Genomic DNA, 12,735 nt, shown 5'->3' with positions numbered 1-12,735 from the left:
ACGAATATGTAGACAGGATGCGTGTATTGAAAATACCCAGTGACTAGGGATTCAAGGCAGTAGATGTTGCATATCGTCGGATTATTTTTAACAAATAACTGTTTAAAAACGAGTTTGCTTTCCTTTTTTATTCTTTTTTTATATTTTTAACATTTAAATAAAGCTAATGGCATACGAGCTTGTTTTCGTACTGATTTGCTTGCTGGATGCTGATTCTCGAAAATATATCATATTTATAGCGTGTTCGACTGGCCCTAGGTAAATCGCTCCGAGAGCTATTAATGACGTCATAAGTCTCTACTAGCCAATCATAAAACTTATAAGTACTTGTTCGACCAATAAACGTAGGCTGAACAATCCAGAGTGGGTTAACTCAGAGCTAGTCGAACATGCTATTAGTGAAAAGCTATAGGGTGCTTTCTAGTTGCATACATTTTGTTACACAAAACCAATTTATTTTGTATATTATCTTACAAGATATTTTAGATAATATTTGATCGATAAATTGGTTTTGTATACGTGTGTGTCAAGCTGTGTTAAGAAATTGGAAAGCACCCAATGAGATTGGCAGTGGCTTGGTTTACATGGGAGCGTCCCGATTGACCACGGTACGATTGGACACAACCAACCGATTAAAAGATTATCTAGTGAATTACTAGGTCGAACCAATCATTATAATCCGTGTCCAATCGAATCGTGGTCAATCGGGTCCCACCCGGTTTACATCGTGCATTTGATACGCGTACTAAATAGTAATTTTCTATTAGATAATTTTAATATCGACAATGCATATCAACGGCGACGCATTCAATCAATACAATACGTTTTGTTAATGAGTATTATACCAGCTTAATATACTATTGTTTATATATATCGACGATATTAAGATTATCTAATAGAAAGTTACTATTTAGTACGCGTATCAAGTGCACGATGTAAACCAAGCCAGTGGACAGTAAAGCGGGGTCTACAATAGAAATCATATGGCTCCTGCACACAGAACGCGGTAATGCTTGCCGCGCGGCGGAAGTTCACGCGACAACCAATCAATATGCTGCTTTCTGTAATAACCTTCTAGCTCTTACGGAAAAACAACATATTCATTGGCTATCGCGCGGCAAGCATTACCGCGTCCTGTGTGCAGGAGCTATAAGTTTACACAGCAGCTTAAAGCAGTACAACCGTATTTAGTAAACTCTCGCCTCCGATTGGTATATTCTTTTAGATTTAGAAATGTACTCCAATCGGATTCAAGAGTTTACTAACTACGTATTACTAAACCGGTTTTAAGTGTCGTGTAAACTTAGTCATTTTTAGATATTAATTAAAGAAAATTTTTACATGATTGTGCATCTTAATGCACAAATTTTCTTTAATTAATATTTAAAAATCTATGTGATCATTTGCAAAATGATAGAGGACTTTTTTGTTCAGTTTGACCTAATATATGAGATACAACGGCAGACAGCGCCACTGCACGCGTGTGATTATTCACCAATATTCTTTAATTAAAAAACTCGCCCAATAACTTGAGATTTATTGCAAATATCGCAAAACGATATGGGACTTTTATGTTCAACTCAATCCGTTCTACGTCCCCACGGAATATGCGGAGAAAAGTCTGGGACACCCTGTATATGCATGTATATATATATATATATATATGTATGTATGTATATATGATGTATGTTGCGTACATGCATGTATGTATGTATATACACATGCATGTATGTATGTATATACACATGTATGTATGTATGTATTGAAATGTTGAACGTTTACTAAGCATTCTTCAGCAAAACGGCGGGAATACTCTGTTGTATCCTTGGCACGTACGTAAACAGATACAAACTTTATCTGCCCGCAATCAGCTCTTCTTCATCTCTTATTATTCTTAGTGTGATATCGCGTTTTACATTAGAATACACTGTAACTTTGCGAGACCATACCGACCACTCACCGCAATCATGTCCAGAGACCTGAAGCAAACCATGAAGAAAATTCGACGTGGATCTCGTGGAAAACACCAAGATGTTACATCGTGCAGACATGGACAGAAATTGATATTGGATTCGATAACAGATGACACAGGTATCATCCAAAATAACGTGCTGATGGAACTTGGCACGCAACTCGCGATTAAACTGAAGATTTCCACGAATATGAAGCAAAAGCTAGATAAGCGAAAGCGCGCAAAGTCTAATGGAACTGCGGCATGTGAAACTCAGGAGCAAGTTGCGTCAAATTCCTCAGGATACGAAACTGATGTTGCGCAAGCTAACGAGGTACCATTGCATGCAAGTACATCATGGGTTTCATTGAATCGCGGATCGACAGCTAACAACGCAACGTACAACAGTACTAAGCGAGACAAAGGTGAATCTACTAATGAGGAGAAAAAAGTGAAAGAAAGCAGGATGATGTCAACTATGACAAGTCTCCCAAAAATTGATTCGCTTAATACATGCAGGTTGATGGATAAAGATATTACAGTTTGTGAAAACGATGCAGCGAATGTGCTAGACAAAATGCAGAATGCTCCTTCAAATTGCAAGTCAAAATTGAAAGTCAAAATGCAATTGGACAAAGTTGCAGTGGCTAATTGCTTGTGTTCATCTCAGATACAAGAAAAACATTTAGTCAGAAATCAGGTTGGTGTTGTGTGCAAACTTTTTTTATATTATTTTTACTAGAGAATACCTATCTGCGAGATCTCCAATTGTACTGAATACGTGTATACAGATATTCTTTTCTTTTCCCATTAGGCTGACACTTGTGTCAAATCAGTGAAGAAAAGTAAGAGGAATAAGACAGCAATGAAGGAATCGATTGAGAGAAATACACAAAAAGGATGCTGTTGCACTAAAGCAGAAACAATAAGAGATAGTGCTGCAAAGAAGAGCAAAAGTACACAGGAAACAAGGCAGTCTACAAGAAATATATTTTCAGATCATATACCTGTGTTAGAAATGGAAGAGATCTTGAAGAATCAGTCATCCGATAATGTACAATATGTAGAGGGTATTCTTCGTGTAAACCCTAGATATAATAATTATGCTTATATAAGTATGGTGGACGAAGAGCGTGATTTATTAATAAATGGTGTAATTGATAGAAATCGCGCTTTTGATGGAGATTTAGTTGTGGCGCGCATAAATTCTGAAGAGAACTGGCAACCACTTGTCAATGGACAAATGCAGAAGACTGGTACAGTTGTTTGTATATTAGATCAAATACATGCGAGGAAGGTAATTGGATATTTAGCACAACATGTACAAAAACACAAACCATATGCGCTAATCAAACCGAAAGATTCAAGAATACCATTGATTAGAATATATTCAAAGTTGTTGCCAAAATTATATCACAGTCAACCAAATCTTTATGATAATGCGATATTTCTTGTCGCCATTAATAGTTGGATGCGGCCGAGTTACGCATTAGGGTAGGTCACTACTACTTTTACGAGCACACGAAGAGTAATATATCTCACAATCAATTTTTCGACACAGCTTTCAATATTCTGGTCGCTGTTTCATTCTCATTTCCGATTGTTTTTACATTTGTATAGGCAAGTTCTCCGGATAGTGGGTGAAACTGGCGACCTAAATGCAGAAGTAGAGGCGATATTGCTGGAAAACAATTTAGACGTATCGCCGTATCGACAAGAGCTATTACAGGGACTTCCCGATGAAGATTATGTCTTGACGGATGCCGATACGAAGGACAGAGAGGATTGGAGAAACGAATGCATTTTCACGATAGATCCTGTCACAGCTGTCGACTTGGACGATGCCATTTCTTGTAAAATCTTGAAAAATGGCAACTACGAGGTAATCATCGCACGAATAAGCGTAAATAAAGCAAAAATTTCACTGCTTTTCTCCCTTTTTTTTTCTTTTTGGGTTGTCGCTCTATCAGCTAATATCGACGTATACTTCGTGGATTCTAGGTTGGAGTACATGTATCGGACGTGACACACTATTTGGAACTCTTCTCACCGTTGGATAAAGAAATTTCTAAACGAGCTACTACTGTTTATTTGCCGCACACATCTTATCACATGTTACCGGAACAGCTGTGCCAAATTTGTTCCTTGCTGCCTGGCAAAGATAGATTAGCTTTCTCTGTAATTTGGGAACTGACATCAAATGCTGAAATTATAAAACATCGTTTCGCAAAGACTATAATAAGGTCATGTTGTCAAATATCCTATGAATCTGCTCAAATTATGATTGATAGTCCCAGAGAAGCTTTATCCGAGAAGGTTCTGGACATAAAGGGAAGTTACACGGCGCTGTCATTATCCAACATGATGAACAATCTATTTAAATTATCGGTTACTTTGCGAAGTAAACGATTTGATAACGGTGCACTCAGCTTGGAACAACCAAAGTTATATATATGTATGGAGCCCACAATCATTCAGGAACAAGGAACTCCAATACCTGTTAACTATCAATTAGAAGAGACTAGAGACAGCAACAGGTGCGATTCTATCGATATGCATCGTTGCTTGAAATTACTCGATCGGATCATCGTCAGATCTTGTGGTTTTCTTTTTTTATTTCTCATACGAATTTGCGTGCGTCGTTTCAGGCTCGTAGAAGAATTCATGCTGCTGGCAAATATGACGGTTGCCGCACAATTGTACAGCAAAATTCCTGAAACAGCTTTATTACGAGTCCATAGAGATCCGATCAAGCATAGTCTTGCAACAGCTTGCGAGACATTGCAAAGATACGGAGTCCATTTGGATATCGAGACAGCTGGAGTCTTGCATGCCAGTATCCAACGCTATAAAAAAAGCTTATTAGAATGTAATTCTAGCACAATTAATGATACCATGCAACGTATTATGATGGTTATCACGAATATGTGTTCAAAAACAATGACAGTAAGAGAATTCATTGAACTTTTTTGTTTTTCTAATACTAATGATGGTATATTTGGTTCATAAAAGTACTATCAATGTGATGAAAATTTTAACTTTTCAGCGTGCGGAATACAAATGCGCATCTACCGTTTCTTCGATCAACGACTTGAAGCATTACGCATTAAATGTGCCACTTTACACGCACTTCACCTCACCCATTCGAAGGTACCCCGATTGCATAGTTCATCGTTTGCTCTATGCGACGATCGAGAACAAACATTTGCCAAGAAAATGGACGGCTAGATTTTGTGCTAGGTAGATATTAATAATGTGCGACAGTATAGCGGAAAGGGTAGTATAGTGAAACATTTCACGGGGACTTGTTAAAATTTTATCTTTGATTCCCGGCAGGATAGCGAACAATTGTAACGTGAAAAAATACAGTGCAAAGCTAGCGCAAGAACAAAGTACCGAGCTATTCTTCGTGTATATGGTAGGCCTTGCGGGTGGTTTTGACGCTTTGGCTATCGTAGCAGAGGTAAAAGAACACGGTATGGATATTATTCTCTGTGATACCGGCATCAAATTGAGGATCAATTTTAAAGATATAAAACACGCCACTGTAGAGTATTCTACAGATTCATCAGTACCAACTGTAACCGTCCAATGGAAGACACCTCCCGTTACACAGGTATCAAGCGCTATGATGTTTTCACAATATTAACAAAAGCATATTGCCGATGTGATTATTAACGTGCCACTTAACTGTTAACCAAGCTAATACTGTTTCAGAAAATCAATATGTTTTCTTTGATACGTGTACGAGTGGAGAAAATTAGCGAAAAATTTCGCTTAAAAGCAAACCTCCTTCAACAATAGCGAGGCGGTGCGGTAATTGTAAATGTATTTTTGTTTTTGTACTTTTTACAAGGTAAATGACTATATGTTTGCGTCGGCGTTTGTGTAAAGTGTGTATTCATGAGTAATGAGTAACGTTCGTAAGTACGCATTCGTAAATGTGTATCGGCGTGTCAATTTTGCAGAAAATACATTATTTATAATATAGTTCTAATATATAGTTAATGTGTTTATAAATGTATTAGCATATGTAGAATATATAATAATACATTTGCAAATGCATAGTTAAAATCGCCATTCGTTACTCGTGGATACATTTTGCACTAATTTGTAATATAAGTTTATATAATATGACGAATCTTATTGCAAGATGAAGGATTCTTTTTTTTTTGTTTCTATAACATATATATACTCGGAATTGCACATTTATATGTTGTATTGGAAAATATCAATTCTACAAATTTGGAGGATCACAGATTATAATTATTGAGAATATACAGAAAGGGGGGATAACTATTCTCTCGCAATTATATTACCACACTAAAGAATTATAAGTTACATCGTTGAAGTAACGTTTCATTTCTTAAACGTATTACACATGTGTATACGTATAGCGCTTTTATATAGAGGATACTTTCTTTATCATTACTGTATATTAAAAAACTGAATGAAGCACATAAGAGTCTCATTTGAGAGACTAAATTTGTATATATAACCTACTTTTATCAATTGTAAATTTAAATTATTTTTAATTTAAATGATATACATTGCGTATATCGTTTTTACGATGTGATCTTCCGATTCGATAAGAGATCAAAAATATCTTTTTATACTATTTTATACGATTGATATGTTAATTTCTTAAGCATGAAATCCAAATACACATTCGTTTTTTTACGCGCGCAGATAATAAAGCATCTGAAGCAGTACTTACTGAATCGCTGTTAAATATGATATATACTTTAGCGAGAGACATGCGAATTTTTGTTATTGTAAACACACGTAAAAATGGCTGGCAAGTGGAGTCTCTGTCTGTCTGCTGCTGTGTGTGTGTGTGTGTGTGTGCGTGCGTGCGTGTGTGCGTGCGCGCAATTGATTCACGCTTGGCTCTGATCGATATCATCGCATCGTTTCACAAATTAATATCAAGACACGTAGATGCGTTTATATTGCAGACAATATAGCATCTTTTATTGTAAAATATTGATTTATTGTAAATACGATGTATATGTGTACCATAATCGGATGCATTTATGCTGTCTGGCGCACCCACACTCATTTTCCTATTAATATCGACACTTGTAATATACTTGTCATTTGTCTACTCGCTTGTGTGTAATCGACGGCATAACTCTACGTAAGAGTTTCATTGCTTTATTATAACGAGAAAGATTAATAAATTGCACGTAAAATCTTGCAAATGCCGACGCATCGATGAAATTAATGCACCCGATTATATATACTGTGTGTCATAAGATATCGATGTGTGTGAGAGAGAAACTTGTGCATAAATATTACATAAATCTGTCTTAATGTGGTCAGCCTAAGAACTTTATAATAATATACACGAAATTTCACTTTAATTTGTACAACAAAACACTTGATATGTTCAAAATAATTGCCTGCCAAATATACAGATTTCTATAAATTCTACCAAAATGAACGAATTGAAATTATATTTTGCCTTTACCTCGGACGAATTTACATATAACGGTATAAATATACTTTCACGTCTCCTTGGTTCCTTTAATGTAATTCTTAAAATCGAAAATTTTGAGAATTTTAATAAAGAGATTGTATCCGCTTTGAGATTGTAACGCTATGAAAAACTTGTATTAAATATTGGACTACTTCGGAATCATTGATGATTCGGGATGAATGAATAAGAGAACGTTTCTCGACGAATTTATCATACTTGCTTTTTTGTAGACTCAGCTCGATCGACGTCTGTCTAGCCATAGAGAGCACAAATTCGTTCAAGTCGCAACGCGATCGCAACGAAATACGCACGATGTTGAACTGCAAAGCATCGAAGCGATACACACTTGGATAACAGTCTTTTTTTGATTTATTTGGTATCGCTCTTACATCGATAAATTATAATATTAAAAATAAAATCGTGTGACTAAATATAAATTATCATTTTTTTTATCGTAGATGTTAAAGAATGTACACGAAGCTAATCTTATAATTCACCTTCCACCGTAACAAATATTATGCCTAATGACGCCGTTAGCTCGATCTCTGCGACTGATGTTGCTGCGATTTATTGCGATGTTCGTAATTAACGAGTCTCTGTCCCACAAGATACTTGTCGTTCTTAATATGCTCGTATAGCTTCTTGAACTGACGTATCTGAAAGCCGATCACCACGCAGACCAGGCTCACTAGCAGAAGGAAAGGATACAGGCGTCTGGCGATGAGGATCTGAGTCTGTAGATTGGTCACTAGAAGGGGAACTATCCCGTGGGCCACGGCGTAAGGAACCGCGAGGGCGAGACCGAAGCAACATATGACCGGCGCGGCTAATTCCGTAACGACGAACTTGAGATCCATGTCTCTGATGCCGTCGTTGTAGGCGCGTTCGATAGCGAGACGTATCCGCCAATCGGGCCCCATCATCGTCACAGCGGTCGCTATTTTCGTATATAGCACGCCCAACGCCCAATCCTGCCAGATAAACAAGATGGGATTTTGCTCGAGCGGGACGCGCAACGGTACTACCACCACCAACTCCAGAAGAAGACCGAACAGGAGCGGTATCACTCCGACCAACAGCACAAACGCCACCGAGGCCTTCATGCCTAGGATCGCCCAGTGCTTAATTCGGTCTAGGATAGCCCTGCGACCGCGAGGTAGCCAGGAGAAGGCTAGCACCAAGCCTCGTGCTGCGGCCCAGCACACGTACGTGCCGCAAGCTACCGTGTATACCTCGTGCACCCTCCCAGAGAGTGGTCCTACAGTTTCGCCACCATCTAAGATGTACAATATTGTACAGAGTACAGTAATAACGACAATAGACTAAGTGGAAATGCAAAAATCGGAGACAAGGAACCGATTGGAGGGAATGAGATGCACGTGGAGAACAACAGAACGCAATATCGACTCACCGGATCCGGTTAACGTTGGCGGTAGCACAGGTGGCGAGGGAGCGGGCGCTCCTACCATCCATAACGCCATTACTCTACGTCCGAGCCACACGGGTAGCGTCATGGCCACCAGGCTGGCGATCACGAGGGATACGCAGACGCAGAGCACGAGGCCGACCAGTCGCGCGGGGAACCAACGCGGTCTGACGTACGGTTGAAATCCCGTGGGTCCCTCTCGTTGCAGCAACGCTTGATGCGCGGCACCCAAGTCAGGATGTTGCGGCTCTTCGACGACCGCCGGCTCCGGATCGTCCGTCTGATCTCGCAGAAGGTACGACTGCAGATCCAACATCCACGCCACTACGCGGCACCACGCCCTCACGAGGGCCTTGAGCCACGTGCGTGTGTGCGATTGCTCGAGCAACGCGGGTAGAATCACTTGTAGCAGCAGCAGTTCCAATGAGAGCTCGCTCACCTGAGCTTCGCTTTGCACGGTCACGGTGTAGGGTAGAAATCCCGGCCAAGCCCATCGAAGAATTTTCACGGGTAGCCATAACATCAGCAGGATTACCGTGTCGAATATAATCGCGGACGCAAGCAGTCGTCGTACGTGTCGCAGTATGGGAAGATGTATCATCTCTTGTATAGGGGAGAAGTCGGGATCGTTTATGTTGCGCACGAACCAGACGACTCCAGGTCGCAGAACCTCACGCAACAGAAGAATAAACGCTGCGAAGTAATACATGTAGACCGTCCCTACCAGCCAATGGATAAACATGGACGTGCCGGGAGCGAGTCTGAACGAAGATTCTCGATCTCTGAGCGTGGCGTCAAACATTGCTAGCGAGCAAATGTCCAGCCACCAGCCGTAAACTAATGGAAGTACACCAATCTCCACGACGGAGAGCAGGGAGACCTTGACGATCACGTAACAGAGTCCCAGAATTCGCTGGGAACGTTGAAAGCCTAGCAGCGCGGCGAGAGTATGAAGGACCACCAGACAAACGCCGATGACGCAGTAACCGCAAAGCGTAGTCACCAGGCCTTCGAAATGCGACGCCGCCGCGTGCTCTTGCAATCCTAATCCCGTTATTGCGAAGTGACCGATGTGATAGGGACAGAAGGCGAATACCTGCACAAGTATTGCGACGACAAATAAAAAAAAAAACAGCTGCGACTACTTTTCGATACTCGATCGATTCACGCGCTTATTCTCGAGTACTCACCATGATAAACAGAGTGTTTAGAGACACAACCCAGAAGACATGTTCGAGAAAGACAAGGGAGCCGTCCAATCCCAGCAGACGTTCCCATGTGAGTTCCTCGGCGGGTCTATCCCATTCCATGGGATTCCAATTGGCTTCCTCGGCTTCGCCCTGCGCCTGACCCACTACATGCGCCTGTACCACGTGTCCTCTCATCCAACCCTCGTCAACCGCAGCATTCGCTTGCACGCCATCTGCATCGAGTTCTTCTCTGATCGGAAGAGGTGGCGGAGCGGGAATCGGTGCCTGCGCGTCTCTCCGCGCTAAATCCTCTGGTTCACCGATTTGCGGATTATTAGCCATATTTTCCGCTACCTCTTGGTACGCAGGACGTTGATCTACCAGATTGAAGATCATAATTGCGTTATCAAATGTGCATTGTATGCATTTACAATGATGCTGCGAGATACCTTCGTTACGTAGTTCTCCCTCTTGCGGGATAGGTGGATCATCAACGAAAGGTGGAACATTGTTGTTGTCTTGAGCTTGCTGTGGCATAGCGCGCTCCTCTTGGGCCTGTTGCGGCTGCTGTGCGTTCGCCTCCCCCGCCGGTGGATTGTCAACCAGTGGTATCTGCACGTTGTCTCTCTCGAGCCAATCGGGCCCGCCCGCATGTAGGATCTGTTCTCTCAACCATACCAGACCGATAAACGCAAATAAGGTGCAAGTGACTACAAAACAGCCATGAAATACATCTGAAGAGATATTTTCCGTGGAGAGCATATCCATTGGTAACGACATTATCTGCAAACATAAATATTATCAATGAGTTTGTCATTGGATCCAAAGACTGTATTAAAGCCAAGTATCTTACCCGCACTAAATCCAGTGGACCACTGAACAAGGCTCTGTATGTACGATACGCAGTTAGAGGAACAACTCCCAGCCAAGCAATTGCCACTAATGTGTAATGTAACCAATACTTGACGGCAGTGAGAATGCTTGAGAATAGACCACCTATAACATCTCTTAGTGGCAAACGCCGTGGCATGTCTGGACTATATATAGGTGTAAATGAGAAGCGATGACCACAGAGTTCACAGTATTCCTTGCGTGAGTATCTCATCCACTGCACCAGACACTCTTGATGTATCCATTTTATACTGCCTGTGCAGATGCAGGGATGAAACAATGGTCTGTCTGCCAAGCCCTCTGACCGACAGACTCTGCAGATATCCGCGCCTAACATGTCCTCCGTCATGATATTTGGTATTGAGACTATTTGTGTCAGTGAAGGAGTCAGAAACGATTTTCTATCACTGAAAACAAAAGTTTTTTAGTGACAGTTTAACAGATATGCTCATAGCTTGGCTGTGAAACAGAGAGGGAGAGGGAGGGAGAGAGAGAGAGACACAAACAAATATATAAAGAGAAAATATACAAACATTATTTATCACAATAATGCAAAAGAAATGTTTCGTGTCAATGTCACATAAGAATATAATATTTGACGTGAAACCATTGTTCGGAACGGTACACTTTATCGAGCAACACGTAATTGCGCATTTACATTGACATATTTGTTACAAAAAATGACAGTCACCTGTGATAAAACGTTGAACATTTAAGCGTGTAGAAGATAATGTGTGCAAATTCCGTACAATTATATCAGTAGTTATGAAACAGTAGCTTGATAGTGGAGATATGTTTCTTGAAAATTATCAGAATATTTCGTAGGAGAACTGTACGTCTGTACAGTTACTAAATAGAAATTGTGTTACTTCGACACACGCGTTGTCGTTTCACGATGAACACAATCGTCTCTCTCACTAGCATATAACGATATCACTTTCGTTCAATGTCTGGATACTCACGTCTGCTCGAATAAAAATACATCGAGTCGAAAATTATTGTGTAAAATATCGAAAAACGTCTACTGCTACTTTCCCAGTATACTTTCTGTTTCGCACTCGCACGTTCTAAAACTTGCGAAACGTAAAAATCACTAGCAACATGTAATATCTAATGGCTCTTGCACACAGGTAATGCTTGCCGCGCGGTGGAAGTCCGCGCGACAGCCAATCAATATGTTGTTTTTCCGTAAGAGCTACAAGGTTATTACGGAATACAGCATATTGATTGGCTGTCGCGCGAACTTCCTCCGCGCGGCAAACATTACCGCGTCCTGTGTGTAGTAGCCATAAGGCTGAGTTCCCACTTAGCGCGTCATGCGTCGCGTCGTCCGAGTTAAGCCAATCAAATCGTCCCATTTTTTTCGACGTAAAGTTACACAATAAAATGAGACGATTTGATTGGCTTAATTCGGACGATGCGACGCGTGACTCGTTAAGTGGGAACGCACCCTAACACCATAAAGCTCATATCAGGCTACGGCATTATGGCTCCTGCATACAGGACGCGGTAATGCTTGCCGTGCGGCGGAAGTCCGCGCGACAACCAATCAATATATTGTTTTTCCGTAAGAGCTAGAAGGTTATTACGCAAAGCAGCATATTGATTGGCTGTCGCGCGAACTTCCGCCGCGCGGCAAGCATTACCGCGTCCTGTGTTCAGGAGCCATTAGGGCTATCGCACACAAATTGACATAACTGCATATGCATAGCATAAGATCGTATGGACCAATGAGCATCGAATATTAAGCATCGAACACCAATATGGCGACTTAATACTCGATGCTCATTGGTAC

General features: G+C 40.9%; 2 protein-coding genes across 4 annotated transcripts; one reads left to right on the top strand and one right to left on the bottom strand.

Annotated features, from left to right (window-relative positions):
- Positions 1–1,681: 1,681 nt before the first annotated feature.
- On the top strand, positions 1,682–7,397 carry LOC116843163 (DIS3-like exonuclease 2). Its single transcript, XM_032813336.1, has 9 exons — positions 1,682–1,832; positions 1,922–2,651; positions 2,766–3,445; positions 3,572–3,833; positions 3,953–4,488; positions 4,600–4,897; positions 4,998–5,191; positions 5,288–5,567; positions 5,669–7,397. The coding sequence occupies exons 2-9, from the start codon at positions 1,968–1,970 to the stop codon at positions 5,753–5,755; spliced, it is 3,021 nt and encodes a 1,006-aa protein (XP_032669227.1). The 5' UTR covers positions 1,682–1,832; positions 1,922–1,967; the 3' UTR covers positions 5,756–7,397.
- Positions 7,398–7,784: 387 nt separating this feature from the next.
- Positions 7,785–12,037, bottom strand: LOC116843162 (E3 ubiquitin-protein ligase MARCH6). Of its 3 annotated transcripts, XM_032813335.1 has the most exons (6): positions 11,903–12,037; positions 10,903–11,347; positions 10,499–10,832; positions 10,050–10,426; positions 8,845–9,955; positions 7,785–8,709 (listed from the first exon to the last, which is right to left on the bottom strand). In XM_032813335.1, exons 2-6 carry the CDS (start codon positions 11,287–11,289, stop codon positions 7,967–7,969), a joined length of 2,952 nt encoding a protein of 983 aa, XP_032669226.1. In that variant the 5' UTR covers positions 11,290–11,347; positions 11,903–12,037; the 3' UTR covers positions 7,785–7,966. The 3 variants fall into 3 exon arrangements, with proteins under 3 accessions (XP_032669226.1, XP_032669224.1, XP_032669225.1); XM_032813333.1 differs by having other exon boundaries at positions 10,050–10,832; XM_032813334.1 differs by lacking the exon at positions 11,903–12,037 and adding an exon at positions 11,632–11,896 and having other exon boundaries at positions 10,050–10,832.
- Positions 12,038–12,735: the final 698 nt, after the last annotated feature.

This window comes from Odontomachus brunneus, unplaced genomic scaffold (assembly GCF_010583005.1).
Source record: "Odontomachus brunneus isolate Ranch 3 - 2012 unplaced genomic scaffold, Obru_v1 Obru_scaffold_030, whole genome shotgun sequence".
NCBI lineage: Eukaryota > Metazoa > Arthropoda > Insecta > Hymenoptera > Formicidae > Odontomachus > Odontomachus brunneus.
Note: the sequence above shows the minus strand (reverse complement) of the source record. Positions and strands in the feature narration are given on the sequence as shown.